General features: G+C 44.7%; 1 protein-coding gene and 1 long non-coding RNA gene across 34 annotated transcripts in view; one reads left to right on the forward strand and one right to left on the reverse strand.

Annotated features, from left to right (window-relative positions):
* Nucleotides 1–19,825, forward strand: part of LOC140514248 (myosin-7) — a 33,337-nt gene extending 13,512 nt beyond the window's left edge. For 4 of the 6 annotated variants that reach the window (XM_072624395.1, XM_072624396.1, XM_072624394.1 and 1 more), the window contains 20 exons: nt 275–411; nt 650–905; nt 2,044–2,286; nt 3,905–4,081; nt 4,663–4,808; nt 6,064–6,154; nt 8,268–8,657; nt 9,246–9,372; nt 9,657–9,775; nt 10,816–11,012; nt 11,806–11,989; nt 12,941–13,106; nt 13,324–13,448; nt 14,289–14,597; nt 15,604–15,807; nt 16,853–16,978; nt 17,081–17,356; nt 18,572–18,667; nt 18,865–18,999; nt 19,686–19,825. In XM_072624395.1, the coding sequence (XP_072480496.1) occupies nt 275–411; nt 650–905; nt 2,044–2,286; nt 3,905–4,081; nt 4,663–4,808; nt 6,064–6,154; nt 8,268–8,657; nt 9,246–9,372; nt 9,657–9,775; nt 10,816–11,012; nt 11,806–11,989; nt 12,941–13,106; nt 13,324–13,448; nt 14,289–14,597; nt 15,604–15,807; nt 16,853–16,978; nt 17,081–17,356; nt 18,572–18,667; nt 18,865–18,999; nt 19,686–19,706 (3,525 nt within the window). In that variant the 3' untranslated portion in view covers nt 19,707–19,825. Of the gene's footprint in view, nt 1–274; nt 412–649; nt 906–2,043; nt 2,287–3,904; nt 4,082–4,662; nt 4,809–6,063; nt 6,155–8,267; nt 8,658–9,245; nt 9,373–9,656; nt 9,776–10,815; nt 11,013–11,805; nt 11,990–12,940; nt 13,107–13,323; nt 13,449–14,288; nt 14,598–15,603; nt 15,808–16,852; nt 16,979–17,080; nt 17,357–18,571; nt 18,668–18,864; nt 19,000–19,580 lie in introns of all 6 variants that reach the window. The other 2 variants (XM_072624399.1, XM_072624398.1) reach the window with 2 other exon arrangements.
* LOC140514249 (uncharacterized) overlaps nt 1–21,371 on the reverse strand; it is a 37,924-nt gene that overhangs the window by 15,013 nt on the left and 1,540 nt on the right. For 19 of the 28 annotated variants that reach the window (XR_011970514.1, XR_011970511.1, XR_011970510.1 and 16 more), the window contains exons 1-5: nt 13,284–13,369; nt 4,592–4,767; nt 2,056–2,244; nt 1,448–1,551; nt 264–866 (exon numbers count right to left, since the gene is read on the reverse strand). This is a non-coding gene — a long non-coding RNA (uncharacterized lncRNA). Of the gene's footprint in view, nt 1–263; nt 867–1,447; nt 1,552–2,055; nt 2,245–4,591; nt 8,825–9,620; nt 9,704–13,283; nt 13,434–14,260; nt 14,346–21,371 lie in introns of those variants that run through there. The other 9 variants (XR_011970502.1, XR_011970490.1, XR_011970504.1 and 6 more) reach the window with 9 other exon arrangements.

A 21,371-nucleotide genomic window follows, 5' to 3' on the forward strand; every position in this document is an offset into this window, starting at 1 on the left:
TACCCCAGTGCTCCTCTGGTGTTTGGGGGAACATACTAGGAAAAAAGGAAATTAAATCTCCACCAATCCATCTAAAGATAGGGGGTCCCTATCCATCCCATCCAGCACATTCCACTTTGGAATCTCATGTATATTTCACAGTAGATACACATCCTCAGCTCCCCTGGTCCTTTACCCCTCCTCTCCTAACCTTTGCCTGGGAATATTATCACAACTTCTCCCATCCAGATAACCTTCACTGCCCCTCTCTATTACATGCATACCTCCTTCTCAGGTGTTCTTCAAGGCTGGGCTGCTGGGCCTTCTGGAGGAGATGAGAGATGAGAGACTTTCCCGCATCATCACCCGGATCCAGGCCCAATCTAGAGGTGTTCTCTCTCGTATGGAATTCAAGAAGCTCGTGGAGAGAAGGTGAGAATGTTCTGGGAAAGGTTCCTCAGCCTCCATTTCAATGCTGGGCCACGTCAGAGAACATATTACCCCTGGTCTTCAAAAAAGAAGCAACACAGGGGCAGCATTCATAGGGCTGGTGGCAGGGGTAGGCAAGTCACATCTGTAGGTGTAGAGAGAAGATTTTTCAGGGGCCTGACAAAAATGGAAGTAAAGGTGAGGGGATGGCCCATTGACTCCTCTCTCCTGGTTTCCACAGAGATTCCCTGTTAATAATTCAGTGGAATATTCGAGCTTTCATGAGTGTCAAGAATTGGCCCTGGATGAAGCTTTTCTTCAAGATCAAGCCATTGCTAAAGAGCGCAGAGACAGAGAAGGAAATGGCCACCATGAAGGAAGAGTTTGCGAAGCTCAAGGAAGCCTTGGAGAAGTCAGAGGCAAGACGTAAGGAACTGGAAGAGAAGATGGTGTCTTTGCTGCAGGAGAAGAATGACCTACAGTTACAAGTCCAGGCGGTAAGACCTAGGGTCCCTCCAGATTTCTCTTTCTCACTCTCCTTCCTTAATTTCCCTCTCAAGAAAGTTTCCCCCACACCCACAGCAAGAACATGCCCAATGCCACTGAATCCCCATCTTGGTTCCTTCTCCCTCCAAGAAAAGGTTTCCAGAAGCAACACACACAAGGAGCATTAGCAGAGGCTTCTCACTAAGCAGTGAGCAAATGTCCTGACTCCCAAATTCCTAACCCTCCATGTCTCCCTCGCTTAGATCTCAATGGGACTGTACTCTTCTGAAAGGTTTATGTATCTGATAATCACATTTTTATTATGCTGAATGTGGTCCAAAGCACCTTAATGTCTAATTTCTTATTTGATCTTCACCACACCCTGTAAGGAGAGGCATTACTAGCCCCACTTTCCAGATGGGAAAAGAGAGTTTCCAAGAGGCAGAGAAGGGACCAGAACCTAGATCTCTTCATGCCTCATCAGATTCTCCTTTCACCAGTCACATAACTGTCTCTTTAGAGTAGTTGTAGTCTGCTCTGTAAGGGAACTTACCCATGCAGATGAAATCCCAGATCCAATAAAATATTGAAGCAGAATCTTGAGGTTCTTTTCTTTCTTTTCCTTGGGCTCATTCATTTCTCATTCTCTCCTTCATCCTACCAAGTTGAAAGAAAAAGGTCAGAAAAAAAGATAGGGATAGGGATTAGACCTGTATTTTCATTAACAGAGGAAACTCCCTCTACCAGTGCAAGTCAGCACCTTCTCTTCTAGCAATAATCTTAGAGAATTGTCTAGGACATCCAGAAGATAAGTGATTTGCCCAGGGGCACACAGCCAGCACGTGTAAGAAGCAGGGTTTGACCCTGGGCTGGGTCAGTTCTTTATTCATTTCCCATTCCCTCTCTAATGCTTTCTCCTTCTAAGCCCAAGGGCCCCAATTCCTTTCTCTTTCTGCCTTCTCTGAAAGTTGATATAGACTGGGAAGTCCCAGGAAGCTTTGGGATCTAAAGATAGGGAGTTCCTGCCAATCCCATCCAGCACATTCCCTTTAAGGACTGGGCCTCTTTTTCCTTCTCTCACCCCTTCCTCATTGGAGTGAGGACACAGTCCCAGCTAATGGCTTGCCAAACCCTTGCCCTCGCCCTTAGGAACAAGACAACCTGGCAGATGCAGAAGAGCGCTGTGACCAACTCATCAAAAACAAGATCCAGCTGGAGGCCAAGGTCAAGGAGCAGACAGAGCGCCTGGAGGATGAGGAGGAGATGAATGCTGAGCTCACAGCCAAGAAGCGAAAGCTGGAGGATGAATGCTCAGAGCTCAAGAGGGACATAGATGACCTGGAGCTGACCCTGGCCAAGGTGGAGAAGGAGAAGCATGCAACGGAGAACAAGGTGAGCAGGGGTTCCCACCTAGGTGTCTCCAGCCAACATGACTGCTAGTGGTATATAAGTTCACCGGATTTTAAATTCTCCAACTCAAAGATCTCTTCATGAATGCATGACCCATTCATAGAATCATAGATTCATAGATCTGGGGCTGGAAGTGTCCTCAGCAGCCATGTAGTCCAACCCCTCCTTTTATAGATGGTGAAACAGAGGCACAGGAAAATAAAATGACTTGCCCTTGGTCATTCAGAGAGTAACCATCACAACAATGCACCTAACTCAGACTTGACCAATGGAACCACATCCTCTTCTTAGAGACCTGGAAGGATAAATCTTCCACAGCTTTCCTGCATCCCTCAACCCAGAACTTGAACTCTTCATTATCTACCAAAAGGGTCTTCCTTATGGCTAAAAAAATTCTCCCCTGATATCAGTTATCAGTGAAGTTGGAGAATAGCTCCTTTCTATATTTAGTTCCACAGAGCTGAAAATAGTTATTATATATTCCCTTTTGATCTTCTCTTTTCCAACCTGACATTAGAAATCAATGACAACACAACAACGAGGTGTTGCAGTAGATAGAGTATCAGGTCTGGAGTCAGAAAGACTCATCTTTATGAATTAAAATCTGACCTCAGACACTCACTAGCTGGGTGACCCTGGGCAAGTTATTTAACTCTGTTTGCCTCAGTTTCCTCATCTGTAAAATGAGCTGGAGAAGGAAATGACAAACCACTCTATCATCTTTGTCAAGAAAATCCCAAATGGGGTCATAAAGAGTCAGACATGACAGAAAATAACTAAATAAAAATTTAAAAAAATCAATTTAATTATCTTTTCCTTAGGAGTACCATTTTTCAGCCTAATAAGTCATTTGAAAATCTTTTCAAATTCCTTTTACATTTGCTATCTCCATAACATTGCTTCCATTTCTGTCTTCTGAGTTCTTCAGTTTTTCTGCATCCTTCTTAAAACAGAGTCCAAAACTGGTCAATATACCAAAAAATATTGGCCACTATTGAGGAAAAACTTCTCAGTTTTTCAAACCATATTCTTTGTAGCAAAATTCAATATTATTCTACTTCTTTCACAATAGTTCATGGCATTGACTGTCCACTAGGTCTACTCTATTCACCATAATGTCTACTCTTCCTAAATGTACATTGACCATGTTCACAGTTACTGACGCCTTCCCCTTCCTAGTCCCTCCTTCCTCCTCTTGCCCCTCAGGCCACTAGACTAGGTCGTTGAAATTATCATCATCTTACAGGAAACACATTCATATTCCTGCCCCATCCCCATCAAATTCTCTATGAAAATCTGGAGAAAAAATTTAGGAGAGTGAAGCAAAGCTGTTTTCTTTCTGCTCATTGTCCAATTTCTTTAATAACTCCAGGCTTACGGACCTAGCACTTAGCATGGTACACTGGGATTTCCCAAATATAAGGAGCTGTCATAATTAACTAGGTTGCCCCTCTGATCCCTGTGGTGTTTGGGGAAACATGGTCCCTGGCATTGAATCCTGGGAATTTCCTTTGAATAAAACTTTGTTTCATTTATATATTTATACACAAGTCGTATATCACCAGTGACCTCAAAGGGGTTGGGGCTTCTTGGATGCTAGGTCAAGAACTTAACAGAGGAAATGGCCGGGCTAGACGAGATCATTGCCAAGCTGACCAAGGAAAAGAAGGCCCTGCAGGAAGCCCATCAGCAAGCACTGGATGACCTACAGGCTGAGGAGGACAAAGTCAACACCCTTACTAAGGCCAAGGTCAAGCTGGAACAGCAAGTGGATGATGTAAGTAGATGGTCAGTTGTGGGACTGGAATACCAGATTAGTCTGGTTTTTGCAAGATGGTAGGTAGGACAAGGGGAGAAGAATCTTTCTCATGATATATTCTCAGAAGAGAAAATAGGACAAAAGACAGAGAATGGTTTCTAGATGCTAGTCATTAAACTAATCTCATCACTGTTATCAGAGATGGGTGAGAGATCTCCATTGTCACCCAGGTTCAACCCCATTTTTCCTGCCTTGTACAGGAAGTTTGGGAGATTTGATCTACTGAGAAGGGATTGAATTCCTTAACAATTGTGTGAGTTTTGTTTCAAAAAGGGATTGTTAGGAATCCTAAGGTTTTATATGAAATCTAATCTTCAGTGATCATTCCATATAAATTTTGGGGTTCATCTATAGATTTCTGGTGATGTCTGTCCAGTAGACTCTTGGCCAAAATCTTTCTAGAACTTGACTTCTCCCAAGTCCAATTTGTCCATCCCTCGTGATTTCTCAATTCCTGGAGTGACTGACCTCACAAGTTTACCAGGGCAGGATCTCCATCTCACCCTGAGTTGTTGGCCTATTTTCTTTCTCCATGCCAGCTGGAAGGATCCCTGGAACAGGAGAAGAAGATTCGGATGGACCTAGAGCGAGCGAAGCGAAAGCTAGAAGGTGACTTGAAGCTGACTCAGGAGAGCATCATGGACCTGGAGAATGATAAGCAGCAGTTGGATGAGCGGCTGAAAAAGTACAGTGTCACCCACCATCTTCCCATTCCTTACTTAGCTAGGAAAAATTATTTTGGTTATGGAATCACACAGATAGGCCCAAGCTTCTGCTTTCTGCCTTCTTAAGTGTGTGTGGGAGGGGGGGGTTGGGAGGGGGGAAGAGAGAGGGCAGGGAATCAGTGAAGCCAAGGGCTGTCTTTTTATTATCCTTTGCTCTTCTGATATGACCAGCCATACATCTTTTTCTTTGATTTTATCTTTTTATGTCATTTCATACTTGGCCTAGATCATATACTACAACTACCCACCATATGTCTCTCTCTTGCCTTTAATTTCCATTTTTTAGAGATTGTGGTATTCTGAGATTCCCAACTACCTAATTTCACTAGGGTTCATTCATAAAAACAATACCTCAAAATTATGTAGCACTATAAAGTACAATCACTATTATTATTAAAATTGTTGTTCATAACTATGAATCAGTGAATGAATTAATAATCTTACTGGATTCTAAAATGAGCAATAAAGTATGTAGGACAAATATTGTACTTATTTTACAGATTAGGAAGCTCAGAAAAAAAAGGGTTAAGTTTGATCCAAGATCACAAAATCGTAGAGCCGTAGAATTATAGAGTTAGAAGAGTACAGGTCATCTAGATTATTTCCAATGATTTTTTTACAAGGAACTTAGACATCATTTAGTCCAATTCCTCATTATACAGATGATGAGGCATAGCTGAAATTCCCAAAGAGTTCAAGTGACTTGCTCCAGATTACACAGCTAGTTAACGACAGAACGTTGACTAGAATCCAGGTCTATTGACTCTCAGTCAAAAGGTCTTTCCTCTATGATAAAGTCCAGTTTTCAAAGTATAGGAACTATAGGCATAAAAGATATTGGTGATTAGGCTGCCCCTGTAGTGACTCCAGTATATCCTAAAGGTATCTGTCACCTCTCCATAAGTTCAATCATTTCAGTTGTGTCCAACTCTTCATGACCCCATTTGGAGTTTCTTGGGAAAGATACTGGAGTGGTTTGCCATTTCCTTCTCCAGATCATTTTACAGATGAGGAAACCAAGGCAAACAGGGTTAAGAGACTTGCCCAGGATCACACAGCTAACAAGTATCTGAGGCTAGATGTGAACTCAGGAAGATGGGTTTTCCTGACTTCAGACTGGCACTCTATTCACTATGCCACCTAGCATAAATAGGGAGGTCCTTTCAAGACTTGCCTGTTGTCTCTCTCTCACCCTCATACCCCGCTCTTCCACAGGAAGGACTTTGAATTGAATGCTCTCAATGCAAGAATTGAAGATGAGCAAGCTCTGGGCAGCCAACTGCAGAAGAAACTCAAAGAGCTACAGGTAAGGCCTGGAAATGAGATGGGTACACAAGTCATGAGGCACAGAAATCCTTTGTCTAGTTCTTGGCTTTCCCAACCACTCCTTCCATGGCTCCCCCTGCTTATGTGATTAGACCTTGTTGGATAGGGTTGAGGCCTAGAACTCCATCAAGAATGAGTCAAGAAGAAAATGGGGATACACCTACAATCTCATGAAGGATTATCCAGCCCTTTCTTGGCTGAAAAGCAGGAACTTGCTATTCTATTTAGCATCAACAGGCACCACCACTACGCTGAGTCAGGTTGTGGGTATGGGGAGCAAGTCATCACAAAATGGACACCCAGTCCATCAGACAGTGCTCTAACTTGCTTTCAAGTCCAACATTGTGGGAATTCAAAGGATGATAGAACTAGAAAGGAAGTTAGAGATCATATAACCCAAGTCTCTTATTTTTACAACTGCGAAAACTAAGGTTCAGGAAAGTTAAGTGATTTCCAAAGATCATTCAGGTAGTAAGTAGCATGTTCAAGATTTGAACCTGGATTTGCCAACTACCAATCCAGAGGTGCTTTCCACTAGAAGGCCATGTTACATGCTCCTTTCCTCCCAAGGCAAGTGTTATTGCCTAATATTCCTAGAACCTCCTTAGGGAAGACAATGAAGTCTACTTATTCTGCTATGTTACTGGGATGAATTACAACTCTTGCTCATAATAGTCATTCTTACACTTGTAGCCTGTCACCTCCTCCTTCCTCAATCTTCGATTCCTTGGGTGAAACAAGCCACTGGCTTATATTTCCCAGAATTATAGTCATATAGTTCTCTCCTTTCCTTTCTGTTCTCATCATGACAGATTCAGAATTCTCAAACTGGAAGGCCCTTAGCAATCATTGAATCCAGTCTTACCTTACCACTACTTATCTTTCATTTTTCACTCTTCTCTCACTTGACCTTTATCACCTTGAATGGGATCAGAGATTTAGAACCTTCTAGTCCAGCTTCCTCATTTTATAGATGAGGAAATTAAAGTCTAAAGAGGTTCAATGACCTGCCCAAGGTTACACAGGTAATATGTGGTAGAGGATGGCTTCAAATCCTCTCTTACCTTCTTCCTCCCTCTCATTTTCTCCTTCTTCCAAAAATGTCTACAAAAACTCAACATTGGACATTGCCTATTCTAATGGTCTTCTCCACAATAGCATTTGGCTACTGAAAGGATAAAATTAGACCTACTTTCTTGATTTTTCTTGATTTTCAGGAGTTAATGTTGAAAATGATGATGGTTTTGAACACAGGAAAAAGAAAACCTTCTCAAGAAGGGGTTGATCTGCATTTTCACCTGATAAGCCTCAGTTTTAAAGGACTTTAAGCCAAAAATATGCTGAGATTTGACATTTTTTTGAGATAGCCCATGACAATCAATAGTCATGAACCTCCCTCTGGAATATAGAAGGTTTGAACTCATTCACTGAACAAAGACTTACTAATCCAGAATCTGGCCTTCCCATGTCTCCAAAGGTTGATGCTTCAACCTGATTCTTTGACTTTTTCAAAGTTCTAGGTCATATTGTTGGTCCTTCTGGTCTTAAGCAAGAGACAAACAACTCCCCCTCTTCATTTGAGTCACTACAAAAATATTGTAAATGGCAATCACAGATCTTTGAACAAGGGACTTCAATCCACTTTAAGAGCTAGTTTCAATACCTTTCATTCTGTAAGCAGCATGTTATCCTCCAAAGTCTTTAAAAACAAATGGGGATTCATTTCAAGGTGATTTTTCAGAACTGTTTAGATCCTATAGAATTTAGGCCTATGGGATGCTATAGTCAGAGAGGCAATTTGGCAGAGTAGATAGAGAGCTGAGGACATTAAATCAGAAGGACTTAGATTCAAATCCATCCTCTACTGCTTTGGAAGCTGTGGAAGTCACTTAATATCTCTGAGCCTTAGTTTTCTCATATGTAAAATGAGGGTTGGGTTCAAGTTGCTCATAAATCCCTTCTAGCTCTAAATTTATGATCCTATAACTTTTAGAACATGGCATATTAGAGCTCAGATGTTGACTTGGGAGTTCCACAATGGACAGACGACTCTGAATCTCTGAGTAAGTGACATCTCTTCTCTCTGTCCCCAGGCTCGAGTTGAGGAGCTAGAAGAGGAGTTGGAAGCAGAGAGGACAGCCCGGGCCAAAGTGGAGAAGCTGCGCTCAGACTTATCCAGGGAACTGGAGGAAATCAGTGAGAGGCTGGAAGAGGCTGGAGGAGCCACTTCTGTCCAGATTGAGATGAACAAGAAGAGGGAGGCTGAGTTCCAGAAGATGCGGAGGGACCTGGAAGAGGCGACGCTGCAGCATGAGGCCACGGCAGCCGCCCTGCGCAAGAAGCACGCAGACAGCGTGGCTGAGCTGGGAGAGCAGATTGACAACCTGCAGAGGGTCAAGCAGAAGCTGGAGAAGGAGAAGAGTGAGTTCAAGCTGGAGCTGGATGATGTCACCTCCAACATGGAGCAGATCATCAAGGCCAAAGTAAGAGCTCTACAGAGGAGGCATGGTGGCTGGGTCTCTCACCCTCCATGTCCTCTCCCTCATTCCATCTACTCACCATCTCCTCTTTATTCCTTTACCAATCTTGACATCCACTTTATTATCTCCCTTGTGTTTCTTCTCATCCTTCTTCGACCATTTCTTCTTTCCTATCATAAGCAGATAGTAGATAGAGCATGGGACTTGGACTCAGAAAGGCTTGAGTTCAAATCTAGCGTCAGATGCTTACTAGCTGTGTGACTTTTAACCTCTGTCTGCCTCTGTTTCCTCATCTGTAAAATGAAGATAATAATAGCACCTACCACATAGGTAATTGTGAGGATCAAACAGGTTAACCTTTGTAAGGTGCTTTGTAAATCAGAAAGCCTTATATAAATGTGCTGCTAGTCTCTTCTTTCATTTTCTTCCCTTTCTTCACTCAGCAGTTTCTTTTGTTCATGGACTCCTTCCCTCAGTGTCTTTGGCTCTGTTTTCTCCACCTTCCACTCTCCTTTACTGCCTCACTCTCAGACTCCAGATCTTTATATCGTATCCCTATCCTTCATTTTTCATTCCTCTCTTTATCCTCAGGCTAACTTGGAGAAGATGTGCCGAACCCTGGAAGACCAAATGAATGAGCATCGCAGCAAGGCAGAGGAGACACAGCGTTCTGTCAATGACCTCACCAGCCAAAGGGCCAAGCTGCAGACAGAAAATGGTGAGGATGGTCTAAACTGAACTGGGGGGCTCCATGAAAGGTCAACATCCTCCCCTACAATAGGAATGGGCCTGGGCCACCTCACTCCCTAAATCAATCACATTGCTAGGTAGGCCCACAAGATCACTACCACCAGTACCAGCACCCCCCACACATACACACACTAAAAGTCTCTGCTATGAATCATTCCAAAAATCTGAGACTAAGGATCAGAACAGGATTTTTGGATAGGAAAGGGGATGACTGACCTTCAGGAACTAAACAAGTACTCTCTGCTTCCCCAGGTGAGCTGTCCCGCCAGCTGGATGAGAAGGAGGCTCTGATCTCCCAGCTTACCCGAGGCAAGCTCACCTACACCCAGCAAATGGAAGATCTCAAGAGGCAGCTGGAAGAGGAGGTCAAGGTGAGGCTACACTTCTCATCCACTTTCAGTCCCCTAAACACTCTTCTGGTGGAGAAATTAGCAACTACCCCAGCTCCCTCATTTCCTTCTCACACACCCCAAAGTGAGACCTCCCAGACCTTCAAAAGGAATGTATTCCAAGGGATGCTTGGCCCCTTCTCTTTGTCTCTTTCACCAACTTGAGCTCTACAGAGGCCTCTGTTCCTACTGAGTATGAAGGACTTAGAGATGACCTAAAGCAGGGGTGGAGAACATGCAGCCTGGAGGCCACATGTGGCCTTCTAGGTCCTCAAGTGTGACCCTTTGATGGAATCTACACTTGAGGACCTAGAGGGCTACATGTGGCTTTGAGATCACAGGTTCCCCACCTCTGATCTAGGAAAAGAAAGAGAGCTAATAGGTAGATAGAGGAGCATGAGAGGAAATGGAGAGATGGCAAGAATGGGATGAATGAACACCCTTGGTAGAACATGATGATGCGACACTGGCTCTGGAGTCAAAAGAAACAGCTTTGAACCCTGGCTCAGACACTTACTTTGTGACCTTGGCCAAGTTCTATAATGTCTCTAGGCCTCAGCTTTCTGATCTGCAAAATGAGGATCTTGTAGAGTCTACCAGCTTTGAATCGTAGACATAGCATGGAATCGTGGATAGAGTACTGACCTTGGAGTCAGGAAGACCCAGGCTCAAAATGCACCTCAGATACAGCCCAGATGTTTGACCCTGGCAAGCTTCTTAATCTCTCTATGCCTCATTTTCCTCATCTGTAAAGTGAGGGGGTTAGACCCTATAGCCTTTAAGGTCCCTTCTAGCTTTCAACCCATGATCCTATGACATCGAATAAGTTCTCAGAGAATACTTATATATTTATTTAATGTATTGACTAGGGATAAAGACTAAGGGTGGACTCTGAGAAAAAGTTAATAGCCAGGAAACTGATGGGAGAAAACCATCATGGAGGATGGAACATGGGATTTCTCACTACTGTACCCACAAATGGTCCATATATTGTCTTCCTCTTCCACCCACTCTACTCCTAGGCAAAGAATGCCCTGGCACATGCCCTGCAATCCTCCCGGCATGACTGTGACCTTCTGAGGGAGCAGTATGAGGAGGAGACTGAGGCCAAGGCTGAGCTGCAGCGTGTCCTATCCAAGGCCAACTCAGAGGTGGCACAGTGGAGGACCAAGTATGAGACGGACGCCATCCAGAGGACTGAGGAGCTAGAAGAGGCCAAGTGAGTCCCTGGGGTCTCCCCAGTCCTCCCTGTCACTATATAGAGCATAAGCCAGGCTCAGGGCTCCAGGGCCCGACCTCTCTTCAAGAAGCTCTTTGGGGGTGGGAAGCAAACCCTTTCCCCTACTCCTGCATCTTCTCCTCTCAGGGAAGCTTTTTGCTCGCGTTATGTTTTGGATTTGAATATAAGACGAACAAAAGGTTTGTCTGTGTGCAGAGAGTTACGACATGTGGCAGGGCTTTGATGCCCTGGGAAGGGCTGCGTGGCCGGGTATATGATCTCAATGTAGGAATTGTAGTTTTCCATCATTCTTTTGATCTAGAACTTTACACTAAGTTATAAAGACATCTCCTTTTTCAGTATGGTGTTGGTATTCCTTGTCTTAAGTGAATGTCATGGGGACTCTGTGTCAATGTTGTGTGCTTTAGATTGTGCTGCTACCTGTTCTTAGATTGTCTGTCCTAGGTTTCTCTAGCATGGGTTCTGGATCACCCATTTCCATGCTCTCAGCTCCTCTCCCAGTCACTAATCTATTTGCATGTTCTCTAGATCACTCTGATGCCTGGCTGAAGACTGTTCTAGGTTTCTCTAAGAAGGATTCTAAGACTCCCAATAGCCACTGGTCTTGAGTCACTACTGTCTGTGTGTTGCCTAGCTCAGTCTGGTACCTAGCCTCAGGCTGCTCTAGGTTTCTCTAACAAGGTTCTAGATTAATCTAGTGGCCTTGCAGGCCGTAGGTATGCCCAGAAGGTTCATGCTGCTTCCCTTTGCCTCCCACCTCCACCCTGGGCAGGAAGAAGCTGGCCCAGAGGCTGCAGGATGCAGAGGAGGCTGTGGAGGCTGTGAATGCCAAGTGCTCATCCCTGGAGAAGACCAAGCACCGACTGCAGAATGAAATTGAGGACCTGATGGTGGATGTGGAACGGTCCAATGCTGCTGCTGCTGCTCTGGACAAGAAACAGAGGAACTTTGACAAGGTGAGGACAGGCAGGATGGGGAGTGACTGCCAGAGGGTCAGAGGACTCATCCGGTACAAGACTTAGAGCTTGAAGGGAAGTTAAAGGACAATTATGACAATGCCTTCATCTTACAAAGCAAGAAATTAACTTGCCCAGTGTCATGAAGGTATCAGGGGGCAAACCCAGGATTAAATTCCAGGTACCATGATGCCAAATAAAATCCTTCTGCCTGGATGGGCCATGCTACAAATGAAGAAGGAAGAAAAGATAAAGGGGGTAGAATCCCCACAATGGGGCTAGGACAAGAGGCAGGTGAACAGAAGAAAGAGAAAGCTAGATAAGAGTCAGAGGGGCCAAAAAAGACCAAGAGAAGCTGAGTGATGCCCAAAGGCAAGAGCATGGAGGAGGCAAAGAGAGAGATTTGGGGAGAGGAAGCCAAGGGGATGGGAAGATGGGAGGCTAGGAATGCCAAGAAGATGAAGGCAAGGAAGGTGAGGATGTAGAAGAGAAATAGGTCAGGGAGTGGATATGGAAGGAGGCCCCAGGAATAGGGCTGAGGGGAGTGGAGCCTGGAGAACTTGTTGAGTGACTTATTCCCCATCCTTGGCCCTTGATAAGATTCAGAGAAACTTGGACAAGGTGTGGAAGAAAAGGAGGGGGAAAGGGGACTAGGAGAGAAAGATGAGGAGGAAGATTAAGATGGGGGAATCCAAGTAGAGAGATGAGGGAGAGGAAGAAAGAGGAAAAGGCAAGAAGGAGAAGAGACATGATACAGGAAGAAGGTGAGAAAGAAAGAAAGATAGCACTAGAGGGGCAAATGGAAGAGAGCCATTTGTAGTAAAAGGGCCAGACTCTCCTGGGGATGAAGGAGACAGATCATGGAGCCTCCAGCCCAGAACCCTTGGGGTGGAGCTGACAGAACAGCAGGAGTCAGGAACCTGTCGAGTGACCTAGTCCATCTTTGTCTAGATCCTTGCCGAGTGGAAGCAGAAATATGAGGAGTCTCAGTCAGAGCTAGAATCATCCCAGAAGGAGGCTCGTTCCCTCAGCACAGAGCTCTTCAAGTTAAAGAATGCCTATGAGGAATCCCTAGAGCATCTGGAGACCTTCAAGAGAGAAAACAAGAACCTCCAAGGTGAGTCAGGGAGGAGGCAGAAGCAGACACAGTGATGAGTTGGCCCTGTCACCGTTATCTCCCACCTTCTTGTTTAATTGATGGTTCAGGAAGGAAATGACAGTATGTCAGCCATGGCCCTCCTGGGGAATCCTGATGATCTGGCAGTTAAAGGCTCCCTCCCCTGCAGGATCATACCTAGGACCCCATAACCAGGTCTTCTGTCTTTGACCCACAGAGGAGATCTCAGACCTGACGGAACAGTTGGGCTCCAGTGGGAAGAGTATCCATGAGCTGGAGAAAATCCGGAAACAGCTGGAGGCAGAGAAGCTGGAACTGCAGTCAGCCCTAGAGGAAGCAGAGGTGAGAGAGGCCTGGTATCCCATATTGCCCTTCTCCTCTTTGTCTCTTGCCTTCCTTCCCCAGCGACTTATTCCCATTCTCTCTTATCTCTATTTCTCTATGTCTGTCCTGTCTTTCAAATTCCATCCACTTATCCATCTCCACTTCCATCTTTTCAGTATCTCCCAGATCGTAGGCTTATAGATTTTGACCTTGAAAAGGCCTTAAAGGTCATGTGGTCTGACTCTGTCCTTTGAAACATGAGGAAACTGAATCGCCTAAATAACTCTCCCCAGGTCATCGAGGTAGTAGGTGGCAAAGCTGAGATTCAAAGCAAGAACTCTTTCTTCTCCTTGAATCACGTTGTACCTGTCTTCTCTGTTTCATCTCATGGGAGCCCCCTTCTTTCTTTCTGCTCTGTTGTTTTTCTATTACCTCTCCTCTGTCTGTGAAACCCCTGCCCTTAGGTGTCCAACCTTCTTTTTCTTCTGTATCACTTCCATCTCCCATCCCATTATTCTTTTTTTGACTCAACCTGTAATTTTGTTGAAATAGGGAGCTCCTCAGAGAGTAATCAGTGCAAATTTGGCAAGATATACTCTTAGAAAATTAGTTGCCTGGGGCAATGAGGGGTCAAGTGACTTACTCAGGCTCACTCAGTCAGTGTGTAGAGGTGATGTTGGAGCCAAGGTTGCCCTGTCTCAGTCCATCTCAGGATCCACTATGCCACCCTGCCTCTCCTCCTTCCCTTATGCTCAACCTCACTCAGCCTCTATAACTTGCCACACCTATCTGTCCCTCCTTGTGTTTGCATGGTCCTAAAAGCCACTCACTCTTAGTTCTTCTCCTTCATCCCCCCAGGCCTCCTTGGAGCATGAAGAGGGAAAGATCCTCCGGGCACAGCTGGAATTCAACCAGATCAAGGCAGAGATTGAACGGAAGTTGGCAGAGAAGGATGAGGAAATGGAACAGGCCAAGCGCAACCACCTCCGGGTAGTGGACTCTCTGCAGACCTCCCTGGATGCTGAGACCCGAAGCCGGAATGAGGCCCTCCGGGTGAAGAAGAAAATGGAGGGAGACCTCAATGAGATGGAGATCCAGCTCAGCCATGCAAATCGCATAGCAGCAGAGGCCCAGAAGCAAGTCAAGACCCTGCAGGGTTTGCTCAAGGTATGTCCGTTTTCTCAGAACCAGAGGCATTCCCACCATCACCCACCACCATGGTGGTGTTTTGACAACTGTTTAGTGTTCCATAAAAAGGGCAATGAATTTGGAGATGTGGACCCAGATTTAAATCCTGCCTCCACTACCTAGGGCAAGTCACTTGGCCTCTCCAGGCCTCAGTTTCCCCATATGTAAAATGAGGGGGTTAGACTAGATAATGATAATAATAATTTTGTTCATTTGTTCAGTCATTTCTAGCTCTTCCTGATCCCACCTGGGGTTTTCTTGGCAAAGATACTGAAGTGGTTCTGCAGTTTCCTTCTCTAGCTCATTTTACAGATGAGGAGCTAAGGCAAAAAAGGTTAAGTAACTTGCTCAGGATAACAGCTAGTAAGTGTCTGAGATTAGATTTGAACTCAGATCTTCCTGACTTCACATCCAACACTCTGTTCGCTACACCATCTAGCTGCCCAACAATAATAATAGCTAACGTTTATATAATGCCTACTATGTACCAGGCCCTGTGCTAAGCACTTTACAAATGTTATCTCACTTGATCCAACCGTGGAAGATAAATACTATTATTATCCCCATTTTACAGTTGAGGAAACTGAGGCAAAGAGAGATTAAGTAACTTGCCCAAGGTCACACAACTAGTAAGTGTCTGAGACCAGATTAGAACTCAGGTCTCCCTAACTCCAGGCCCAGGTCTTTATCCTAGAGGACAAAGGAGGTCCTAGATGGCTTCCAAGATCTCTATTAGGTCTAAATCTATGATCCTATATTAGGAGCAAGTTCTGGTACAGGCTCTAGAACTCTGGTGCCTGGAGCAGCCACCCAAAGGTCATGTCAGGGATATCAGTCACCGTTTGAAGGAATGGGAACTCCAAGCTTTTGAGCCCTTTGTGGATCTCACAGCTGCTCAGCTCAGCCCTGAGGGGGGCACTCTCATCCACCATCAGTTGATACTGCTGCCATTATCCTATCTAATGCCCATTTATCTCATTCTCAGGACACCCAAATCCAACTGGACGATGCGGTTCGGGTCAATGATGACCTAAAGGAGAACATCGCCATTGTGGAACGCCGTAACAATCTGCTACAGGCAGAACTTGAGGAGCTACGGGCTGTGGTAGAACAGACAGAAAGGGCCCGGAAGCTGGCTGAGCAGGAACTCATTGAGACCAGTGAAAGGGTGCAGCTGCTCCACTCCCAGGTGAGAAGGGAACTCCACTGGTCAGTGTACAAAAGGTGTGCTGGTAAATATTTAACAACCAGCTCTCTGAAGAGTGCCATACTTTTATATTTAATCTGCATCACTTTCTTAAGTGTGCAAATCAATAAAGTAACACATGAAGCCCTGTTTGTAGTTTGCTGATTTTGAGGTGTAAGTGTTCACGCTTAATTTAACAACTGGCTCTCCAGCCTGAGCTGGCTCTAGCGTATTTTGTGATTTTTAACAATACCACCAGAGAAAGTGGTCTAGAACAAAACCACTTGTTGGGTATCATCTCTGAGTATAGCACATAACACAAAATTACAGAATTTTAGAATTGGAAAGGACCCAGCAGGCATCTAGTCTGATTAGAACTCCTCCAAAAAAGAATTTTCACCATACCAGCCCCAACAAATGGTCATCCAGCCTATGCTTAAAGACCATCAATGAGAAAGAGCTTTGAATGGACTTAATGGATTGCTCTGTGTTAGATAGATAATTTTTCTGGCATCAAGCTTAAATATGTCTCTTTGACACCTCCAGCCTCAGTTTCCTCATCTGTAAAATGAAGGCACTGGAATAAATCCCTTCCAGGACTAGACCCTGTGATCCTTTGATTATATATCTGTTTATGCCAGGATTATTCAAGTAGGATATTTATTTATAAAGGTAGTGTGGAAGCAGTGGAAAGAGGACTAAAACTTAGAATTGAGAGAACCAGATTCGAATCTCACCTCAGAAATTCAATAGCTGTGTGACCATGGGCAAGTCACTTAACTTCTGAGATCTCAATTTACTCCTTTGTAAAATGGAGATAACAGTCCTTGAGCCCACAGTGTTTTGGAAACCTTTAAGTACAAAATATAATAGTATATAGCATATAAATATACCCAAAGACAACTGTAAAAGCTGCCATTATTTATGTGCTTTTAGATAAAGGAACTAGACTTGGCTCAGTTTATGGTTGGGGGTAAAGCACCCTGGGATATGGCCAATCCAGTGAGTCATGAATTTTCTTTGTTTCTCTCCCCACCCCCCAATTTAGAACACCAGCCTAATTAACCAGAAGAAGAAGATGGATGCAGACCTGTCTCAGCTCCAGACAGAAGTGGAAGAGGCAGTACAGGAGTGCAGGAATGCTGAGGAGAAAGCCAAGAAGGCCATCACTGACGTGAGTAGAGAACCCACCATCTACTCCTGACCAATGCTGCTTCATGGCCAGGGGTGTGCCTAGACCTAAAGGAGGCTCTCTCCCTCTCTCCACACACCCCAGGCTGCCATGATGGCAGAGGAGCTGAAGAAGGAGCAGGACACCAGTGCCCACCTGGAGAGGATGAAGAAGAACATGGAGCAGACCATCAAGGACCTGCAGCACAGGCTGGATGAGGCCGAGCAGATCGCCCTCAAGGGGGGCAAGAAGCAGCTGCAGAAGCTCGAGGCCCGAGTGCGGGAGCTGGAAAACGAGCTTGAGTCAGAGCAGAAGCGGAATGCTGAGTCAGTCAAGGGCATGAGGAAATGTGAGAGGCGCATCAAGGAGCTCACCTACCAGGTGAGCCAAACTATGACTTCAGAACACTTTGAGTGTTCTGGGCTCCTTTGCTCTGACCAATGGTATCAAACTCAAGCAGAAATGGGGGCCGCTAAACCATACAGAATGCTCCCTGCAAGCTGCATATTGACTGAGAAAACTATATATTAACATCCTCTATGTTCTATCAATTGCATCTTAATCTGATTCAAGAGTGTTGCAAGCTGCATGTACCCTAAGATGTTTGATAGCTCTATTTGAGAACCAGGTCCCCTAAGATAAAGTAAGCCTTTTCTCCTTGGCCTTCAGCATAGCTACCTCTTTCCTGGGATAGAGAAAGCAGCAGCTAATGCCCCAACTTCTAGTCGTATTCCACATCATCAGGCCCTAGAAAGACCAACCCGATAAACTCAACCTTGTAGTGTAGCATCATAGGACTATGCCTCGTATTCTGAATAAAGATCATCCAGCATAACTCAAGAACTACATTTTAGAACAGTTCATAAAAATAATCATCCCCTAGAGTGCTCTAGAGGTCTCAAGACCTGAATAAAACACCTGAAATATTTTAAATCCTCTAGACTAGAACCAAAAGAGATGATAGCCCTTTTAGCTCCAGCTCTAAGCTTTTGTTCTCTAGAATCAGTTTCTGGAGAAAGTTCTTTCTACCTAATATTAAAATGCCACAGTGCCTCTGGAACAATGACTAGTGGTGCCACTTGTCCAAAGACCTGGAAAATACCACTTGCCATTTGGCAATTCAAGATAATATCTGAGGTTCTAGAACCAAACCCAGCTTTTACTCTAGAGTACGGTTTCTTAACTGGAATCTATGAACTTATTTTTAAAAATATTTTGATAATTCCATGTCAAAATGATTTTTTTTCTTTGTATCTCATGTATTTCATGCATTTAAAACACGACTCTGAGAAGGAGTTCATAGGCTTCATAAAACTGCAAAAAGCATCCATGACATTAAAAAAGTTGAGAACGCCATCTCTAGAACCAAAGCCCAGAACCTCATTTTTTTTCACCAGTCAACTCTCAACTCATGCCTCCCACTGCCCTTGGTTCCTTTTCCATGAGAATAAGGAGATTACCGTGATAGTGAGTGAAAAGCAGAAAATGACAGTTCCTGGTGGAGGATTTAGTGATAAATAGTTAAAAAATTAAAAAGGAAAAAATAAGGTCAGTTGGCTCTCCAGTGACTTCTTCTTCATCCCTGTTCCCTGGCAGACAGAGGAAGACAGAAAGAACCTGCTTCGGCTGCAGGATCTGGTGGACAAGTTACAACTGAAAGTCAAGGCCTATAAGCGACAGGCCGAGGAAGCGGTAAGCGTCCACTTCCTAGGAGTTGGGAAACCTGGGGAGCGGACACTGGAGACAGGAGTTTGAACCAGAGTAATCTAATCGAAGCTCAAAATGGAAAAGGAGTTGGTTCCCCAAGCCAAAGAAACTTAAGGAACCCCTTCTATCCTTACTCCACCCCCAGTCATTTCTTCCTGATCTTTTCACTGCCCCCACCACAGGAGGAACAGGCCAATACCAACCTGTCCAAGTTCCGGAAGGTCCAACATGAGCTTGATGAGGCCGAGGAACGAGCTGACATTGCTGAGTCCCAGGTCAACAAGCTTCGAGCCAAGAGCCGTGACATCAGTGCCAAGGTGAGCCCCTTGTAGGGTACTCCCAATTGCCAGACATTGTATCTCCAGTGCCCCATACTCGCCACAGCAAACACATCCATCCTGGATACCATCACTTTCTCAGAAATGACTCCTCCCTCCAGGATCATCCTGTACATCAGGCACCCTGTACACAGCTCTCCCCACATGGTTTCTTAAACATTAGGTTTCTCATCCTCTGGCTTTCTCAAGCATTGGGCTTCATACCCCAACAGACCAAGACTCTTTTCTAAATCTAATCACCACTAACTAGCTGTATCACCTTCAGTAAGTCATTTCTCAGTGACTGAGCCTCAATTTCCATTTCTCTAAATCAAGAAGATTTGATGAGAAGACTTTTTTTAAGTCCCTTCTAGCTTTAAAATTCTATGATTCTGTGAATATCATACCCAGGCTCATAACCATCCCTGAAACGGAACCCTCTAAGATTCTTGACCTCTGCCACTTTGACCCTTACAATACACCCCTAGTGATCCAAACTCTGGAGAACTTTTACACTATTCCCAAGAGACTTCCACACAATCTCTACCTGTCAATGAGTTCCATATCTGTCCTTTCCACAGAATGCGCCATAAATTCCATCAAAGCCCAGAAGCAGACCCTTCTCCCATAATCCTGATCCCTGACTCCATTGCCTCAGAACTGACTCGGACTTTGTTTCCTTTCAGAAGGGCTTGAATGAGGAGTAGCCAGGCCACAATGTCCTGCACTGACCTGGAGATGCAAATATGGGTCCTCTCAACTCCATGGTCTCTGTACAATAGACCCTGCCTAGGAAATAGAATAAAAAAATTCTCCTAGAAGTTGAGACACTGGCTCCTGCCTTTTCTTCTGCGCCACGTGCCCTGATGTAGAGAACCTGGGAAGATGGGATGAATTACTGGGAAGGAGAAGCTTCAGGGGAATAAGTTAGGGGGCACCCATGTATGGCTATCCATACTTAAGTAGCACCATTCTCCCTAAACTTTGGGATCAGCAAGATGGCCAGGGCTCCAATTCTACCCTATATTCCAATGGAGAATAACATGGAATAAGATATATCATGAAACAGTGGAATGAGCACTGACTCTGGATTCACAGGACCCGGGTTCAACTCCTACCTCTAATACCTAAAACCTGTATGACCTTGAACAGTCACTTAACTTTTCTGGGCCTCTGTTTCCTCATTTATTAAAAAATAAAATCCAGCTTCCAAGTCTTTTTTAGCTCATGGTCTATGATCTTATAAACAGACCAAAGAGTCCTCCTGATGTTCCCTTCTGACTGGAGGCCTGGACAGAAGATAGGACCCATTCTAGAGTCTGAAGAGAATAGGACTGCTTAGAAGTTTGGTCAAACTCTAGAGAACGTTTGGTGAAAGGTCATCTTACCTCCATCATGGCATGGGACTATGAAGCTCTTGCTCTGAATCTGGGCCAGCCATAATGACCTATGCACACACCCCATGATGAAAGATGATCTAGAGAAAACAGCCATCTGCTGAGGGATATTGGAAAAGCTGTGAGCCTTGTAAACTAGTTTTTCTGAATGAGGGAATAACCTTCTAAGTCCCAGGGAAGGTCACTGTAAAGGTCAACAAGGACTTAAACCCAGATGTGATGGGCAGTCATATTGGCCCCTCACCTATCATGGCATTCTATGTTACTTAATGAGATAGTCACTACCCTATCCCACCCCCTCCAAGTACCTGTTTAGAGGCCTCCTTCCCCTTCTTCTCACCCAGTGTTTTCCTTGGGGTATAGGGAAGTCTGCTTACCCCCCACTAGAATAGAGGAGTCAAATACACAGTCCATGGGCCAGATGTGGCCCACACCATTCCTGTGTGCAGCCTGAACCAGATTTAAAATGTAATTGAGAAATATTTAACAAAAAATAAATAAAAATACACTAAATTCTAAATACTATTGCATTTTAAAACTAAGTCAATACATGACCTGCAGGCCCCCATTTCTATTCGAATTTGACCCCATTGCTCTAAGACCTTACATTCCTTTTTTACACCTTCACTCTCCTTCTATACCTCTGCTATCTCCACTCTTGCCCCTTTCAAGGTAGAGGGATGTTGTCTTGATCCCTGAGGGCCAACACCTCCTGAGAGAGGCAGAACAGGGATGTCATAGAATAGAGGGATGGTGGGAAGAGACGTCAGGAGGAAGGAAAGTTGGACACACCATTACTGAAAAGTCTGAGAGCACAAGCTAAAAGAGGACACCAATAGGCCTTGGATGGAAGTGTGTCTGATTCCAGACCCATAGGACAGGATGGAAAGAAGGTGAAGGGGAAACCTAAAGAAACCCCCTTCTACTACTACCCTCCAACTCCCAGCCTTAGCTATGTAGCTTAAGTCCTCACTC

Source organism: Notamacropus eugenii, chromosome 7 (assembly GCF_028372415.1).
Source record: "Notamacropus eugenii isolate mMacEug1 chromosome 7, mMacEug1.pri_v2, whole genome shotgun sequence".
NCBI lineage: Eukaryota > Metazoa > Chordata > Mammalia > Diprotodontia > Macropodidae > Notamacropus > Notamacropus eugenii.